Source organism: Etheostoma cragini, chromosome 5 (genome assembly GCF_013103735.1).
Source record: "Etheostoma cragini isolate CJK2018 chromosome 5, CSU_Ecrag_1.0, whole genome shotgun sequence".
NCBI classification, from domain to species: Eukaryota; Metazoa; Chordata; class Actinopteri; order Perciformes; family Percidae; genus Etheostoma; species Etheostoma cragini.
The window spans coordinates 28,350,452-28,369,078 of record NC_048411.1 but is presented as its reverse complement, the minus strand read 5'-3'; the positions used below and the strand labels follow the sequence as shown (position 1 = coordinate 28,369,078).

The window sequence follows — 18,627 nt, the reverse complement described above, 5'->3', positions numbered from 1 at the left end:
CTTGCAGACTAGCAGATTGGACAGCCACTTACAGAGACATGCTGGAGAGCTTTCAATTAATCTTGCCTAATTCACCAAAGATGTGCGACTCTTGCTCAGAATAATTAGCCCAGCGCATCAGCAGTACAATCAGCAGCTTACAGCATCACAACAGTTTGCACATATCTATGTCCTTACCTTGCTGGGACGTACTATACATTAATAAGCAAGGGAGGCACTGACTGAATAAATCAACAGATCGCTGCAATGATTGATAAATGGATGTAATAAACAAAGCAGCACATCAGTGTTGAAAATTGCAAGACAAGTCATAAATAATGTTTTTTTGATTAAATCTTGGCACCTGTTGGCTGCAGAATAAACTAATATGAATGTTTTACATTTGCGTGGAGCACAATGTGACGTATTCATTTGGGGGATACAATTTTTTGTTTTTATTTTATACACAAAACTGTCTCGCATGCCTCAGGAAACTGCGATCTCATAACTGTTAAGTTAATGCCAACAATAGTTAAAGCATCGCCATTGCATTTGTCATTTGTCTGTAAAAAGGCTTTTTAATAGGGCTCTGTACTCGATGGGTGTCATAAATTACCCAACTGAAGGCAAAATAGTGGAAATAACCATCTATTCTTTTCTCACATATAACACACACGGGAGAGAGAAAAAAAGAGAGGGAAAGGAATAAAGAGAAAGAGGTGAAAAAGAAGCAGAGAGGTAAAATGTGAGATAGGAGACACCTATAGGGAGACAGACGGTGAGAAACAGAAGTTTATATACAGTAAGACCTGTGTTCCAGTGAGAAAAGAGAAAGAGAGATAACAACAAGAAAGTGAGGTGGAGCATGGATGAATGAGAGGAAGTGGATAAAGGTTCACGTACACTGTATCTGGATTTTGATGCTTTTTCTCCCCCCAAAGAGTAAGGGATCTTCTTTCCCCTGTAATTGCTCTCTGTCAGCCTAATTTGAATTCTGCATTTCATATATCATCCCGTACTCAGGGGACGCTGCGCTGCAGAGCGGAGTTCAGCCCAGGTTAGGAAGAGGCTCTTGGCTCCGGGTATGTTCTCAGTAATTAGGAAAGGTGCCAAAGTTTGGATTTAATATGGCCCTGGGTGAGCATACGAGAGCTTGTTAGGGAAGTCTTTAGTCCGGACCCTGAGGAGCATGTCAAGCATTTCCGTGTCAAAGGGCTCATCAGTCATTAGCTCTGTACTGTGTGTCGCTGTAGGGTTTCCGGAGGGAGGAAGAGGGTGCAGTAGATTTTACAAAATCATCTTCCAAGCCTCAGCAAGTTCGACGTATAGACGTCATCAGAGTTAGACCGGAGGAGTTTACGGAGTCTTCTGTTCTCCGGGATCAACTGAACTTTACCTCAGAGCAAGAAATTATTTGCTGCAAAGTGAACAAGCATGCAGTTAAGAGAGAGAGAAAGAGAGAGAGAGAGAGAGAGAGAGAGAGAGAGAGAGATAGAGAGAGAGAGAGAGAGAGAGAGAGAGAGAGGGGAGATGAAAGAGAAGAGAGAAGAATAAATATTTGTATGTGAGAATAAGAGTGTGTTAGTGTGTGTATGTGTGTGTGTGTCTGCATGCATGCAGATGTTTGTAGATGGAAGAGAAAAATAAATACTTGTTAAAAGGTAGGTGTGTGTGTGTGTGTGTGTGTGTGTGTGTGTGTGTGTGAGAGCGTATGTGCGTGCGTGCGTGCGTGTGTGTGAGCGTACGTGCAGGTAGTTGGAAGAGGGGTGTCCAGAGAGAAAAATAAATACTTGTTAATAAGTGTGTGTGTGTGTTTGTGTGTGTGTGTGTGTGTGTAGGTGGAAGAAGGGTGTCCAAAGGAATTTTAAATCATTGTAAACACACTTCTAAATACTAGAGCTGTTTATGAGCATCTGCCTTCAAGTTAAGCTTCTTCTGGTGAAATTCAAAGCTTGAGCGTCCTCAGTGCCCCCCTCGGTGTTAATATGCAGGCTGTTTAGCTCCTTCAAACGTCACTGGCAATAATCATAACAGGATGTGTGTGTCTGCTGAAACTACACAATATCAATAATCTGCATCCTTGTTCATTACCACCATGCAAGTAGAGCATAACTAAAACTACTAACAAACTGAAACAAAAAACATGTTCTTCTGTGGATTATTCACTGTTGTTAATTCAAACTGGTTAGAAAACCGCTGACTATAACACAAGTTCTTTGATTACTGACCCCCAGAGAGACCAGGGCTGGACCAAGGGAGAACTGATTAGCAAATGAAGCATATGAACAAAATAATAGAAATATACACAGGCACTATCACAAGAATACACACAAAAAATCTTGCACAAACAACCAATACTCTTAAGAATCCCCCCCCCCCCCAAAAAAAAAAAACTGTGTGCAACAGTTTGCATGCACACAAAGATCTTAGTGTTTGCTTAAGTAATATTAATTGTTATGAGAACTGTGGTCGCGCTGGTCCTTTTTTCCCAGCTTTTTAGATTTAATTGGATGGTAGACACACTGAGCTGAGAGGTGAGGGGCTTAGTGCTGAGAGTTAGAAGGTCTTACTACGGGATGTTAAACTTAATTCCTGGAGGGACCCCTGAATGCAGACTTCTACGCTGCCCTCTCGCTCCTAATAAGTTAATTAGCTCAGCGTTGAGTCAAGAGAACAGAACACATTTCACGTGAAGCATACTGACAATTACAGTTAATGATATCTTTGCATGCTGTATGCAATACGCAATTCATTTAGGCTTTGATAAGGGTCCTGGTGCCTTGTGGTGGAAAGGTTCTCTGCCAAACATCCTCCATACATGATGTCTTATTGATTTGAGAAGACGGCTATTGACTCGCACAGCAACTCTGCCTTGAAACCAAGAAAACAACGGTTATGCAACGCATCTGTAGCTCAGTGAAACGAGCCAAAGCTCCCTAGAGGTGAGTGGTCTGCATGCAGGCAAAAGAATAGATTTTTAAATTTTTTTTAAATAAAGTTAAGATTTGCAGCTTTTTTTCATTTTCCATCCTGATAAGCTGAATATTTTTGATTTGACAGTTTAAGATTCAAGATTTCTTTATTGTCACAGCACAGTACACTGCAGTGCGAAATGACGTGCAAAGTTGACAGCTTAAAAAATACAGCACAGACACAATTAAAAAGACAGTCGAGAATCGAGATATTAGCTATCAACAAAAAAACATGCTTATGTGGGTGTGCAGAGCATGTAAAGTGCTAAATATAAATATATGTTATTTATTTAAGCAGTTGCACGTTTTGTATTACCTACTTGTATATATTTAAATAATTGATCTTGTATTTTATCCTATTATTATTTCATGTATATTGTATGTATGTATATTGTATCCTAGTACTACATTAATATTTATATTCTGTGCTGTGTGACTGATTTTGCTGCACTATATTTTTCCATTTTATTGGGATCAATAAATATCTATCTATCTGTGTATCTATCTATCTATCTATCTATCTATCTATCTACGTTACAACGTCTAAAAAACCAGAAGAATATTAATATCTAGATTTACGTAGTTGGAAGTACAGATATCCATTTTTAAATCAGTGCAGTTGAGAATAAGGTGCATTTAACCAGATATTTATGTACATAAATAGTATTCAGATTGATTGTGTGATTTTAGTGGGTTTTATTGTAATAGTCTGACAGCAGTGGGGAGGAAGCTGTTTTTGAACCTTGCAGTTTAAAGACCTCCCTTGACGAAACAAGCCTATAGATTAACACAGAAAATAAGTTGCGTCCCTTTCTTGCTTTCTGCATACATAAAGAAAAACCTCAAACCACATCAGGCATCAAATGGTATTCCTTTTCTGAACTCCCCTGACTTGGTGGGGCGAGAAGATGTCTGTCGCAGGCAGGTGCGGGACTCCTAACCAGACAAACCTTCCTGTAGCATCTCCATGCTTGATCTTTTTTGTTTGATTTTGTTAGATTCCCACTTGTGTTGAGTGAAATTTGATTAGAACAGAGAAAATATGCATTAATATAACTTATTCCACTCAATTCTTACAGCAACTAAAGGGGTTTCGGGTAGAGACGTGATTATCAATACATTTCCTTTGGGCACTCCCTATCATTTGATAATGGAAATTTTTCAAGTTACCAAAAGTAAAGTGTAAAACTAAACGCACCCCTGGTAAATGTGCTTAAAGTTTTGAACTGAAGAACATACAGTTACTGTTAAGTGTCCCTCAATGTCAAGTGAAGACGTATGGGTACAAATGGAGTTTTGGTTTGGTCTGGACAGCTAATCCATCCATGGTATTACTTTTGTGAACTTTTAGGAGCAGGCTAAAAAACATGTTTGTGTCTCTCCTTTGACAGGATTACGGCTATAACTGGAGAGAAAAAAAATCCAATCTGTGTTACATGATTGGCTGATACAATCAAGATGCTCTGGACTTGACCTGTTGCAAGCTTAAATACCCAGAGAAAAATACCTACTCTAGATAAGTTAATACAAATGTTACAAAGGGCAACTCTGGGCAGAAGTAAGGTAACAAAATAACAAATAAATCAAGATCGTACTGAGCTGTACGTAGCAGAAACATATTATATTATATATTATTTTATATATTTGCTACATTACATTCATTGTCTTGGAGGCATGCTCCGAACGGTATTTCGTTGCCTTGTACTTGTACATGTGTAATGACAATAAAGTTATCTATCTATCTATTTATCTATCTACGGCTCAGACACTAAAAAATCTCCCTCTCACTTAAATAATCTCCACAATGGCTCAAAGTCATATTTTATACATATGAATCTCTTCTTTTCTGCTGTCTAAGGTTCCACACACATTGCGGTCTGTGTTTCTGCGGAGCAGAGTTGGCACGTTGTTGGTTGTTCCTGGGATCAGATGGCTCTGAATGAAATGTTGACGATTAAGTCATTTTTTGCATGATCTCTTTCTGTGTGTGTGTGTGTGTTTCTACACAGTAAATCCTGAGATGGTAATTTCTGTTTACGGGGTTAATTACAAGGGTGACTTGCAACAAAGCCATGACAGCCATAGGTTTGCAACACATAGCTATCATCATCTTGACACAGAGGCTTAGTGTTACTAGTTGTGAGTGGTGACTACATTCAATTTAATTTATTCATAGTATCAAATCATAACAAGAGTTTTCTCAAGACACTTTAAAGATGGAGTAGGTCTAGACCACCCACAATAATTTACAAAGACACAACAATTTCCCATGAGCAAGCATTTGGTGAGACAGTGGTGAGGAAAAACTTCTTTTTAGGCGGAAACCTTGAGTGGTGAGGAACTATATTGTGTGCACTGGAGCTGTCAACAGAGCTCCCAAAGGAGAACACTGGTGTCTTTCACAGCATTGCCACTGGCTGGTAACCAGCTTCCAGTTTGCTTTCAGTATTGTCCTATTCACATGTTTGCTTCCCTGTATAACCTCTGCTCTTTTTCCATCTATCCTCTCCATCATCTATCAGATAACCATGCCCTGTGCCCTGACACTGACAGTGTGACATAGTGACCAACAGTCACAGGTCACAGGAGTGAGCAGCAGCCGACAGCAACCAATCTACTTAAGCAGAATGTAGACAGGTGGGCGACGCCTTGTGACAGTGGGCCAAAAGGTTGAAAAATCCAACAGACATTGCTATTCTTGAATCGGATGTGGAACAAGTTCTTTGTCCTGCTGAAAGCGAAAGCATAGCTGTGCTGTGTGTCCATTTAAAAACAGTAATATGGAAAGGCATCAGGAAAAACTGAGGCTGCATTAACAATCCGGTCAAAAGTTTGGAGTCACTTAAATATTTCCATACCACTCCATTATAGACAGAATACCAGCTGATCTGAGTGGGTGGCTGATCTTTAATGCAATATCTACATTGCCCATTATCATCTGATGTTCCAAAGGCACATTCTGTTTAGTAATCTGATATCATTTTAAAAAACTAACTGAGAAAACATTGGAGAACCCTTTTGCAATTATGTAAGCACATAATGTAATCTGAACTGCTGCCCTGGTTAAAAAAAACAATGCAACTGATCTCAGCTGGTATTCTGTTTCTGATGGAGTGCAATGGAAACTTCTAAGTGACCCCAAACTTTTGACCGGTAGTGTAAATTGCTCCATTTTGGTTTTCATCTTTTGTCATCTTTTGGTACATTTATACCTCGCCTCCACACTGGTCTGGCGCTTCAGGGCCTTTAAACGGAGGAATCTGTAAACACTTCTGACCCCGTTTTGGTTTGGACTCTCTGAGGTTGTGTCTCAATGGAAGCAAACGGAGACCTTTAGCAACATTGATGCCAATGACACACACGGTCATGACGTATCGTTCGCCAAGACCAAGCTACTAACGTTACCATGGCAACTACCAGCAACGGGCAGAGCAGAGATGCCTATGGCATGCCTATGCCCAGTATACGAGAATGTTGTTGAGATATACCGTTTGGGCGTGTGAGTTTAAATGGAGATTAGTTATTGTCTTGGAGCTAAAATAAATTGCACAAGATCGCTTTTGACTCAAAACTCTGCTTGAAAACCAAAATGTAGCAATGTAAATGTAGCCTGAGTAGCCATACAAAAACGTGCTGTGCTCATAGGCCTTCTCTTTGGAAGACAACATGTCCTGTGTCTCGGAACATGAGAACTATGGGTGTACATTTCATTAAACAACTGGGAAAAGAACTACTATTGGGAGGGACACAAATAATGCACCCAAAATTGTACTTCTCTAAAACAGATTTTGCAGAGTCATTAAAAAATTAGTCATGACAAAAAACAATAATAGCCAATGTATTTTTCAGAGAGTCTGCTGTGTGCCTGCTGATCACGGCCAAACAGAAGAGGCAGAGAGACCCCGTGCTGTTGGCTGAAGCACCGTGGACTCTGATTGCTCTGAGCAGCACGCCGGGGAATGAATTAAAATTACAATCGCTTTTTTAGAAATAAAGACACTAAGAGGGTCTGAAAGTTCAGGGGTTTTTCAAAAGCCCCAAATCTATTAGGGTTTTTAAAGAAATCTGCTTTAATTGAGTAAATTATTTTATTCCAGTTAGACTAACAGCTGGTTTGATTTGCATTGAGAGATGATTTTATGAAAAGCATCCCATGCCAATCTCTATGTATGGTGAAGGGTATGTGATGATGTGGGGGGGGGCTATTTTAATTCCAAAGGCCAATGGAACTTTATCCGCATGCATAGTATCCTGATCCATGAAATAACTGGCCTTGTAGATAAAAATCTGCCCACCTATGTGGGAATTTACCATAGGGGGGTGTATACTTATGCTCCCTGTATTTTAAGGAAGAACATTTATTTATTTACAATACATTATTTATTCACACAGAAAATGGGTGTCCTTAAAAGGTTGGATTTTCTTAATTTTTTAATTAAGGCATTAAGATCAATTTCCAAAACACAATTTTTTTATTCCTCTTATTAGTCAACTTAAGTATGGGCATGTAAACTTATGAGCCCCGCTGTTTATCTGCTGTGAAGGAGAAAGTAATCCCCCCATGGGAGCATGACCCCAAAGCCCTTTATCTTTTGGGCTGATGCTGCAACATGGTAACCTCGCTGGGTTCTCGGACTGGGAACCGAACACAATACTTTTAGGTACCACACAAATGGCGTCTCAAGTATTTGGTATCAAAAACTGCCTCGTCATTCAAAATCCAATTTCAATACCAATTTCAACAGATCGTAGAAACACGCAGGAAAAATTCTGGAATTGGTATTTAATATTTTTGAACGATACGTTGCCCTACTGGCTTCTTCACCCAGCCACGTCCAGCAGCTCGGTAATATGCCTTTTTTTGTGACACTGCAGGCAAGTCTACCTCGTCACAACTCAAACTAATCTACTATCAGCATCACCCTTTAGTGGTAAGAGGCGTGGTCCGAGAGACCCCAGCTGTGTCTCACTGCCATCAGAGCACACAGATGAGTGGGAAAAAGACCCACTGATGTCAGCTCTGGATGCGACTGTGCTGAGCACTGTGCTGATGACACACTGTTAATGCTGGAGCACAGTCCCAGCGAAGCCAGGACAAGAGAAAGCAGAATTCATCGCTGTCTTTCCAAGGTTATTATCACTTTTTTCTAACAGAATGAAATGAATAAAAAGTATTCCTTTATTTACATAAACTGTGCAAAATAGCAGTCCTCTTATTAACAAGTGCTGAAATATTATTTCATCTAATATAACAAAAATAAATAAAAAATAAAAGTTAATTTGTTGTTAAGGACATATGGGTAAATATAAATGATTTTATTTAAAATGTAATAACAATATCTTATAATGACTTCTATCATCATTTTCTTTTAAACAACAAAAAGAATAAACTAGATGGCAGAACTGTATTTTACAAGAACATTGAAAGCAACACAACCTTACAGACTCAAATGCAACAACAAAAAAGCGCAAAGATTAATCCATAGCCATGACGTTCCACTTCCGGGATTGGTCCGTTGCCACCTGAAGTTCCCCTGGATATCACTCTTTAAAGCAAGATGTCCGTTAACTTCAGCTTTCTTTGTGTTGGAATTTTAAGCTTTGATGGATTTCTGAGGACTATGGTCAACTGCTCCTCAGATCTCTGCAGGGTAAGTCTAGTAGACAGTTTTCTGTCACACAACTAACAACTTCTGAATGTTCCACAAGGCTAAATTTTGCAGCGGCACCATGGCTCTGTCCGGTGCTTAGCGCAACCCAACACCATTGTGATTGATAGTTAATTGGTTTAAGAAATGCTAATAAACCAGAGCATGTTTTTCTCCCATCCCGGAATGCTGTGTGGACTAGCCAGACCCTCCTCTGCAGCGCTGTGTATGAAGGTTGGGCAAAACGAGACATGGCTCTTTACTTACCATGTATTCTGTATGTATACTGTATGTACAGTAGCTACATACTTCTGAGACATTATACCTGGCTCTAACAAAAAAAAAACTAAACCTTCAACAACAAACTAAAATAAAATCAAAGTCAATAATTGAAAATTCGGAACTATTCTGACCTTGTGTGGAAGTCAAACAAAGCCATCCTCCACAAGGCTATTGTATTGCAAATTGTGACTGAAGTTACTTATTTAGTAGTCTCGCCTTGCAAGACCATCCACACGCTTTGGAGGGGAGGAGGGTCTGGCTGATCCACACAGCATTCTGGGAGGGGAGAAAAACATGCTCTGGTTTATTGGCATTTCTTTAAACCAATCGCGATTGTCATTGGCAGCCTTAAGCTCAAGTCATGAAAACAAAGTCATGAAACAGAAATCTTTTGGATTGGACAGATAGCCTAGCTAGATGTCTGGATTTATCCTGCAGAGATCTGAGGAGCAGTTAACCATAGTCCTCAGAAATCCACCGGAGCTTCAATTTCCAACCAAGTGGAAGGGAACGGACATACATGCATGTCATGGAATTTCCTTCGACACCGGAAAATCACGGAAGGGGAACGTCAAGGATGTAGACTACTCATATAGTGACAGTCGGCTCCTTGTCTTTTGGTCTGTGTGTGTGTGTGTACAGCGCATGCACGTTCTCAGTTTGGAGACAGGCAAAACTAAGTGGATAGGACTACACAGTCCCATTAGGGGGAGAAGTGTGTGTGAAATAGTTCACTTGGGGCAATGCAACAACCGAGTCTCCATATGTTCTGTTTAATTTCTACTTCAGAGCATGAGTGCATACAGCCGTATATAATTCTTTTTCATTTCTATCACAACTTCAGTCCCTTATCTACCTTTCCAGACAAAAACTTTTAAAGTAGCGGAGATTATTTTTCAATTTCCTACCTTTCCTCTAGTAGAGTAGTATATTCCCCTGTCTTCGTCAACCAACCAGATATCATGTATTCCCCGGGTCTCTGTGCAGTTTAACATTTACAGACAGGATTAGGAATTCTTTTGTGTGTTTTAGCAATCGAAGTGAGAATTATTTTCATAAAACAAGTGTGTAATTACTTATCCGTTTGCCTGTGGTTTGCTCTCAGCGCCACAATCAATTACTCTGTCCTCTGAAATGATAAATAATAAGGAAAGCTTGCGGCTAAACAGATTTTAGAGAGCCAATCCAATATTTCACCTTGGAGGGAATTGAACAGCGAAAAGCTAAATGTATGCGGTAATGAATCCCTTGTTGTATCTCAATATGTGCACTGTACTCCTACACTGCTATGCTAAAGTTAAGAGCATAACAAAACTAATAAACATACATCAATAAAATTTGAAATGTTGTGCTCATTTAGAAAGTACTCCACATTTTTACTTTTTAACTCCTGAACTGGATTCTAGCCATGCATAATTCGGCCTACACAGATTTACCAATACCAAACTTGGTTCATAACACAAGTGTTTTAAAATACAGTATACTTATACACTTAGAAATTTCCATTGCACTCCATATAGACAGAATACAAGCTGAGATCAGTTGCATTGCTTTTTTTAAAACAGGACTGGAGTTCAGATTACAGTATGTGCTTACATAACTGCAAAAGGGTTCTCCAATGTTAGTTTTTTAAAATGATATCAGATTACTAAACAGAATGTGCCTTTGGAACATTGGATGAATGGTTGCTGATTATGGGCAATGTAGATACTGCATTAAAGATCAGCAACCCACTCAGATCAGCTGGTATTTTGTCCATAATGGAGTGGAATAGAAATGTCTAATTGACCGGTAGTGTATTTGGCCGTATTTCTTGAGCACATGGTGCAACTGCAGCTACATTTAGAGTAACTACATGGAACTTTTAAATGTTAAAAAACTGTGCAACTTTTAATCTGATGATCATAAATGATCTAAGAACGCTATTTTTACATAGTTTTTATTAATGCCTCTGCCTGGGTCTGATGTTTCCCACAAAGTCACAGAATGATTGACAGCAGGTAGACGGTGCTACATGGCTCCCATTCTGATGGGTCACAGATTTTGGTGTAACACCCGAAAAAACCTGTGTTGTTTCAATCAGCCAGGTAAAAGGTAGCAGGAGATTTCTTTACACAGGCCTATTAGTATTATAATGTTATTTTAGACATTATCTGCTGTAGTTATGGCTGATACTGGGGTTGGACCATTACAAGTAAGAAGGAAATTAAACAAATTGAAAGCAAAAAGGGAAAGTGAAAGACGATCGGCGAAATAGGAGTCAATCTCAGTCGGACTTTCAACAGATGGAGACAATTACGGGATTTTAAATGATTCAAAAACGTCCCAGAATTGGTCCTCAGTTATGTATTATGTTTATTCCATTCATTTAATAACTTTAGATTGGGCGATGTGGTTGTACGTCAATAGCCAACATTAATTAATGCCCCCCCCCTTCCATTTAGCCCCAACGTTTTTACTCCTTTTAGTCCGTCTTTGTGTTGGCATACTATTTTCTTTTCCCTTGTCCCCCTATACTTGTGTAAAGCGTCCTTGGGTTTCCTGAAATGGACTATATTAATCTAACTTATGACGTTGGTTACAACAATCTGGACAGCAGGTGTGGTCCTAAGCAGACGCTAGAATCAACACAAACTGAAAGTTACATATGGCAACTTAAAATGAATGGCTGAATCAATTTTGAATTATTTTTGCAATATTTGATGGCATTTTACCTATAGGTGGCTCAACACCAACAGGATACACTGGATTTGCCATAACGCTGTAGTCATGAGTCTTACTCACTTGAAAGTTTTCTGTACAAAGACCTAAAAAAATCAGAAATCTATGATTGTTGCTCAATCAAAATCCAGGTGCAACTTCTGAGCATTTTCTATCATTAAAATAACAATTTGTGCAGCCTTGGTGGAAGAATGCTTTTCCTGAATGCTTTCTAGATGAATATGCACTTAAATCAGGGAAGGCAGTTTGCCATGATTTCTCCAAACGCCAAAGTAATCAAAGTCTGCATTTTTTTTAATAATTATTTTGGTACTCTCTACTTCTTTTAATATATCAAACAAGTGCATTTTCAAAAACAAGTGATACACTGGTAATTTCCAGCGTAAGGGATTTTACAAAAAGCGTGTCTTTCTTGCACCTCCCAGTTAAAAAACAAAGCAAGATACATCAGCTAAAAGAAAGAGAAAATGTGCTGTCTTCAGTGTTTGTAGATTGCTTTTGGCACAAAAAAAAAATAGAAGAGAACATCCTCTGGAAATTCCTGTCAGAAATGGATGAAAGCAAACGATTGAATTTCCAAGTGACTGTAGCCTGTAATTCTTGCAATGGACAGAATGGTCCCTGTGTCCAATCCCACCTATTATACGTACTTGCTTCTCTGCACTGCATTAACCATTGTAGCTGAGTCTTAAAATAAGATCTGCCTTGATTAGTTATACCGTGACCATAATAACCCGTAAATTAGACGGCAAGCTTTAGCGCCCTTGCTGAGTGCTGGGCTGTTTAATTAGTAAACCAAAGAGGAAATCAAACTGAAAGCTGAATCAATAGCTGGGGGAAAAAATGTGGGGTAATACACTAAGAGTATGTGGTTTACCTCGCAAGCCCACAACCAACATTGCCATATGTCACAAGAGCAGTGTGTGAAGAAGTATTCAGTTCCTTTACTTAAAGTGCTAACATGATGCTCATTTTCAGGTTCATAATTCTACTTAGAGGTTATATCAGAACAGGTTTACATCATTTTTAAAAACACCACATGTTTGTTGTACTGCACATTGCTGCAGCTCCTCTTTTCCCCCTGTGTGTTGAGCTCTCTGTTTTAGCCACAGAGTGAGGCATCTCACTTCTATTCCATCTTTGTTGGGAGTTGCGCAGTAACAAGGTAAGTAATGCTAGCTTGTCAGTATGAGGGCGGGCTAGCAGCTAGGCTAGCAGCTAGGCGAGCATCATAACCTGTGTTACAAAGTGACGTACGTTCATCACGGAAGTAAAGGCAGGACTTCAATAGAGCTGTGTTTGTGAACAGTGTTCCCTGGTTAGTCCCTTTGGGGTAGATTTGGGGCTTTTTTACTTTGTAAACCTAGAACATGCCAAAACAGAAATCTAACACAATAAAGGAAAGGGGAAAAGCCAAAAAGCATAATATATATGTAATATTTAATATAACACTGTAAGTAAAAGTACTGCCACAATGTAGAGATCCTCTGTTACAAGTAAAAGTCCTGCATTGAAATTGTTACTTAAGTAGAATAATGTACAGTAAGTATCATGTGTGAAAATTTGTTAAAAGTTTTAAAAGTTAAAAAAATTCAATGGAGAAAAATCCTCACATTTTAGGAACTGTAAACGTTTGATCTTAATGTGTAAACTAACTGTTAACTAAAGCTGTCAGATGATTGTAGTGGAGTAAAAAGTACAACATTTCTCTCTGAAATGTAGCAGAGTAGAAGTAGAAAGTGGAACTCAGGTAAAGTACAAATACCTCAAATTTGTACTTGAGTACAGAACTCAAGTACTTTGTTACATTCCACTACTCCAAAACCCAATTCATTTAAGGCCAAGGACGGTTGACTGGTGGAATGCCAGTGAGGAAAGAGCAACACAGGTTATTTAGACCACAACATTGTTATTTATCCCAAAGGAACCTCTGTGTTACCGTCTCTGGAGTAAATATTCCCCCCCCCCCATATCGCATCTCACAAACCAACCAGGTGTTAAAGATCAAACCCGTGATACCTGAAGAGATGGAGGCCAAGCGGAATGCGTCGGGGTGTCGGTTTGGTGCTACAGGTTCATACGGGGATGAGTCGTCCATGTCACCACCTGGAACAGTGAGGATGACAAAGATGTATTATCAAGTGGAAGACGTTATCTTCCCAGTGGAGCCGAGCATTTCAGCATTTTCCAAAAAATCAAGACAGAAACAGGAGTGCATTCCAGCTCCCACAACCTAAAAGAACACACAAAAACAGTCAGCTCTTTATTAATGGAAATGCTGTAACAGATCAGCTTTGTATGAATGTTTTGGATATAAATGTTACATTAGATTAGTTAAGAGTACAGTACTAGGTGATCAACAATGGAGGCTACGTCTACACTACTACATTTTCATTTTTAAGCAGTGTTTTGAGACAAAAAGGATCACCAGCCACACAAGCGTCGGAGCCCTAGTATAGTAATCTCTGTCTATATTAACACAAATCATATGACCATTTATATAGACTGGGCATGTGCTTGGCGGTGTAAACAGGAAGCAGGTTGTCTGATTTTTCTCTGCGATTGGAAATCACGGATGTCTGAGATAAAAAATACCAAAAATACATTAGAGAAAGAACAAAATGGCGAAAAGTAAGACCAAGGATTTATTTGCGTCAGACTGATCCTTTGGCTCCCGTCGGTCCAAAAAGTAACATCGACCACTTGAGCATACACATATAATATTGTATGTCTCCGTAACAGCCGGCAGCGCTGACCTGTACTGTCGCCCAAAAGATTAAAAAAGGAAAAGCGTCACGTTGGTCGGGCTTCTCCTGAATTTCAAAGCTGACAATAACGGCGGGCTCGTTCGGAATAAGATCTCGTATTTTAAAAAAGTAGTTCACGGCTCAACGTTTTCCTGAAAACATTTTATCCCTCATGTTGTCCTTGGGTCAAATTTGACCTGTTTCAAAATAAGCGCTAAAAATGTAAACGTTAGAAATCTCAAATAACTTTGGAAAAAACATCAAAAGAAGCACCCACAACGTTGAAAAAGTAAGAAAAAAATGTTTCATGATGGACGTGAAGACAACACAAGGGTTAAGTGAGAAATACGCCATGCAGTTGCTGAATCTGTGTTTTTTCTAATTGCCAAAGGTCAGTTTGAAAGATTTTTGTCAGATTTTGAGAGGCGTTCGTCATGCTCGTCCCGCTCGTCATTTTCGGTAAGTCAGTGCATAAGTGCTCTGATTCGCTAGTCGAGGGCTAGCACTCCACCAATAGGATTAGTCATTGAGTCCGACTGCCCGCCCGCTGATTCAAATCGGCCTGGATTAAAGCCGACTGCTCCTCTGACTGTTGACGGCACGGAACACACCGAACAGACTCAAGTCACCGACCTAACCAGACTGCTCGATATTCGGGTTGGTGTGTCAGCGCCTTAACCCTACCTAACCGATGACCCAAACTGACATGCATCAACGTTCCCAAAAGTCTCAGATTGTGCTTATCAAGCAGCAGTGTTTCCAAATGTCTCCATTTCACTGGCTCAGAAACGGCAGAGTAGTGTGGACGTGTGGCGTAAACAGCAAAAGATATCCTTTTTCACACCAAAATGTTGTAGTGCAGATACAGCCGGAGGTTTTTTTTCTTCCCTGCTGACAATTGCCGGCGATGTTTGTGAAAAAAATAAATAAAAGAATAGAAATTTAAAATCAAATTAGCACTCAACTGACTGAGTCTCTCCCCTGTGCCTGCTTCTCTGTAGGCCCTAATCCCACGTTTAAAATTCATAGCCATTCGGTGTGATTGAGACAAGGCCTCCAGTGTGTAATAGCTTTGCATTTGGATCCCAAAAGAAACACAGCGAGGGTGTTGTGAGGAAGGTATGCAGGCCCGCTGTTACAAATGAGAAAATTTGAAACCTGTTGGTACAAAACAGTGCTGCCTACACAACCAATCAGTAGACCCAATCAATAGTTTTAGTACATTTTGTTTATCAAAGTCCTCCTTGGATGCTTTCCAAAAGGATGCCGATAAAATGCTGCCTCGTAGCTGCTTCGATAATAAGTAAGGCTGTTGTGAAAGGTGTGTGTGCGCGCGTGCATGTGTGTGCGTGTGTGTGTGTGTGTGTGTGTGTGTGTGTGTGCGTGTGCGTGTGCGTGTGTGTGCGTGCATGGTTGTGTGTCTGTTTACCAGTTCATTTGTGTTACAGAGTTATTTATGTATCCTTCGAACATATTTGAAGTAAGCGTCATACATTCGTAAATTCAACCCATTAAAACTAAATCAAAAGCACAAGAAGATATGTCCACTGGCTCTCAGTAAAAAGGGATGACTAAAGTTAGAAGTGCTTGCGTGCGTTCTTGCAGAGGACAGTCAGACTAGAGACACAAAGGAGAAAAAGGAAAAAGCAGACTAAGACAGAAAAATGGCCGAAGGAGAGGAGAAACACAAAAATGATTGCCTGAATCCTCCAAGTTTTGAATGCACTGCATGTGTCTTTCTTATTTATATTTTTTCGTATTGACAGATACATAGGCACATGAATGTATTTAACTGTGTATTTCAGCATTACCCACATCTTTGTTCATGTGTACCCTTTCCACCAAGACATTGAGACCGGAGATGCTGCCGGACTCGAGATCTCTCAGTGTGTTTAATTACAACAATTACCTTCTAACGCTGTAGTCCTTCAGAAGCCTTTCAGGAGTTCAAGACTACCACTTACTCGGCAAACAGCCACCTTCCATGTCTGTTCTCGGCAGTAGACCGCAATTTAAAAAAAAAAAAAAAAACGAGGCAAATATTCCACAGAAAAGTGTAATGCTTCCTCCACACTGCACCAAGAACACTTTGTGCTGTACAGAGCAACATGGAAATAAAGGATCCTCTATCTTTTGCCAAAAGCAAAACATCGGGTTATGAGGTTGCTTCGCGTTATAGCAGCTCCTTACAGAGAGGCTTCGCTGGGATGGAAACAGTGCACATTTAATTACACAAGTAGAACGTTACAATGTGTACTGTGGTGAACCTATAGGACAATAATGTCAAACCGCAGCAGCAGCAGCAGTAGCGGCACAGTACTTGATGAATATTAAAAGCTTATTTACATGGATGTTACAAGCCGTGCTGAATCAAAAAATTGCAAAACACACTGTAATCACACACACCCTTAGGCTCTGAAGAAGAAAAACACACAGTCTTGTTGTACTTAAAAAAGGAAAATGCTCTTTGACAGTCATCCTGGACCCAATTATGCATTCATAATATAGAGAATTCTTCCCAGCTGTTTAGCGATAAGATGTTTTTAGCCACAGGGCAACAACTTATCGCTGTAATTAAGCCTCCGTTTGACTTCATTTGCTCTGACTGTATGGAGCATGACCGGCAAAGCTCAGACAGACATGCAGGCCTTTCAATCACTACAGCCTGAGAGGAATGCTGCCTTTAAGTGGATTCACAGTCTCTCTCTTTTGCAATGAGGGGTTTTATGAAGCTGTTATGCGCCTGCCATCACTCATCCCTTTTAACAAGCATTATCAATGAAGCTAAACTCCTGAGGTGATGCAAACAGTTTATGGCGGGAGGCAATTTTAATAACTGTCTTTTACCTTCTTCTTTTTTTCCAAAGTACCCTATTCTGATTCTGTTCTTGTTTATGTTGATTATATATTGTTCCCTTTTTTTTTGCTACAGACAATGTTGGAAAAAATCAAATAGCCATATTACATACTTTGTATTTAAGTAATGGCAACATATTATAACACTGCTTCTGTTCTCATATTAATCACACACAGAGAAAGCTCAGCACAGCCGGAGAAGCCTGGAGCACAGTCGGAGGTCCTCTGCAGAGCCCTGACGGTTATTGCGCAAACTCAGCTGGTAACAAAAGGTGGCCGAGACTCTGCTTTCAGAGTTCCCAAAGACTGCAAATGAGCTGTCATTGGAGATCTGGTAAGCCAGAACACGTTCCTCTACATAGCACTTCTTAAAGCACACTTGCATTCTATAGAAATGTGTCAGAAGCTACGCTGGACTATGGGCATTCACATTTTTATTACATTCAGATAAATGCATTAATCTTTTCTCCCAGCTTCCTCCCATAATGTGCTCATTTTAACAAAGAAAAGATAAGGTAAAGTGGTACAACACAACACAAGTTGGAGCATAAATTCAGTTAACGGCTCAGCGTTTGAAGTGATATGACATTTTAAACTCAATTCCAAACCACACAAATGGAATATTGGATTATCTGCGAATAATATTTCAAGTCACAATTCCAATCCAGTGTGGCGTGGTGGGCAAACACAGCTGTGGAAATGAGTGCTGAATTTTCAAGCCATCCCTTTGGCTATGCGAATGTTAATATAAATAGTTGCACACTTTGCTTACCTAAATCAGCATTTTATAATACTTGGTGCCAGGTACTCAGTGTTGAATATGGTGTAAATCCTGCATCTGTAAAAATCATCTTTATGGCATAGCGGCGTATTGGAGATAACATTAAAAACAGGCAGCAGCCCAATATATCAGACTCTCCTCACCATTTTACATTTAATATCAATGGAATCCCCATAATGTTTGAGGTCGTAAATTGACAACAGCTTAAATATCAGGCATCTTAAATATTTACCATAAACATGATTAGTGCGGCTGTATTGATAACTGAGGGATAACGACCCAAAAGATGAATCTAGATATATAAAATGTGATTGGCTCCTACAGTAGTCATGCTTCGAAGAACTCGGCTGACATATTTCAACAAGCAGCAGCTATTTCAATTAATGATGCAGAGAGTGAAAGAGAGAGAGAGCGAGAGAGGGAGGGAGAAGTAGCCATGCTGTGATGACAGCCGCCGGCCCGGTAGTTGACTTCTGTGATGCACATTCATTCAGCGCCGCGGTGAACCTTCCTGCCAGGAGTGAGTCTTAATGCCCAAATCATGACAGTATTCACTGAGCAGAATGGGCCGTCACTCACTCTCCCCTCTGATAGAGAGCCTGAGAACTCACTTTGCTGTAAAAGGGTAATCTAAACCCCCC

At 39.8% G+C, this 18,627-nt stretch overlaps 1 protein-coding gene and 1 long non-coding RNA gene across 2 annotated transcripts in view; one reads left to right on the top strand and one right to left on the bottom strand.

Annotated features, from left to right (window-relative positions):
• Positions 1-18,627, bottom strand: part of LOC117944449 (GDNF family receptor alpha-2-like) — a 62,872-nt gene that overhangs the window by 35,445 nt on the left and 8,800 nt on the right. The window contains exon 3 of the mRNA XM_034871268.1: positions 13,622-13,708. Within this exon, the coding sequence (XP_034727159.1) occupies positions 13,622-13,708 (87 nt within the window). The remainder of the gene's footprint in view (positions 1-13,621; positions 13,709-18,627) is intronic.
• Positions 12,216-18,627, top strand: part of LOC117944462 — an 8,176-nt gene continuing 1,764 nt past the window's right edge. Inside the window, exons 1-2 of the long non-coding RNA XR_004656582.1 lie at positions 12,216-12,227; positions 13,339-13,341. This is a non-coding gene — a long non-coding RNA (uncharacterized LOC117944462). The remainder of the gene's footprint in view (positions 12,228-13,338; positions 13,342-18,627) is intronic.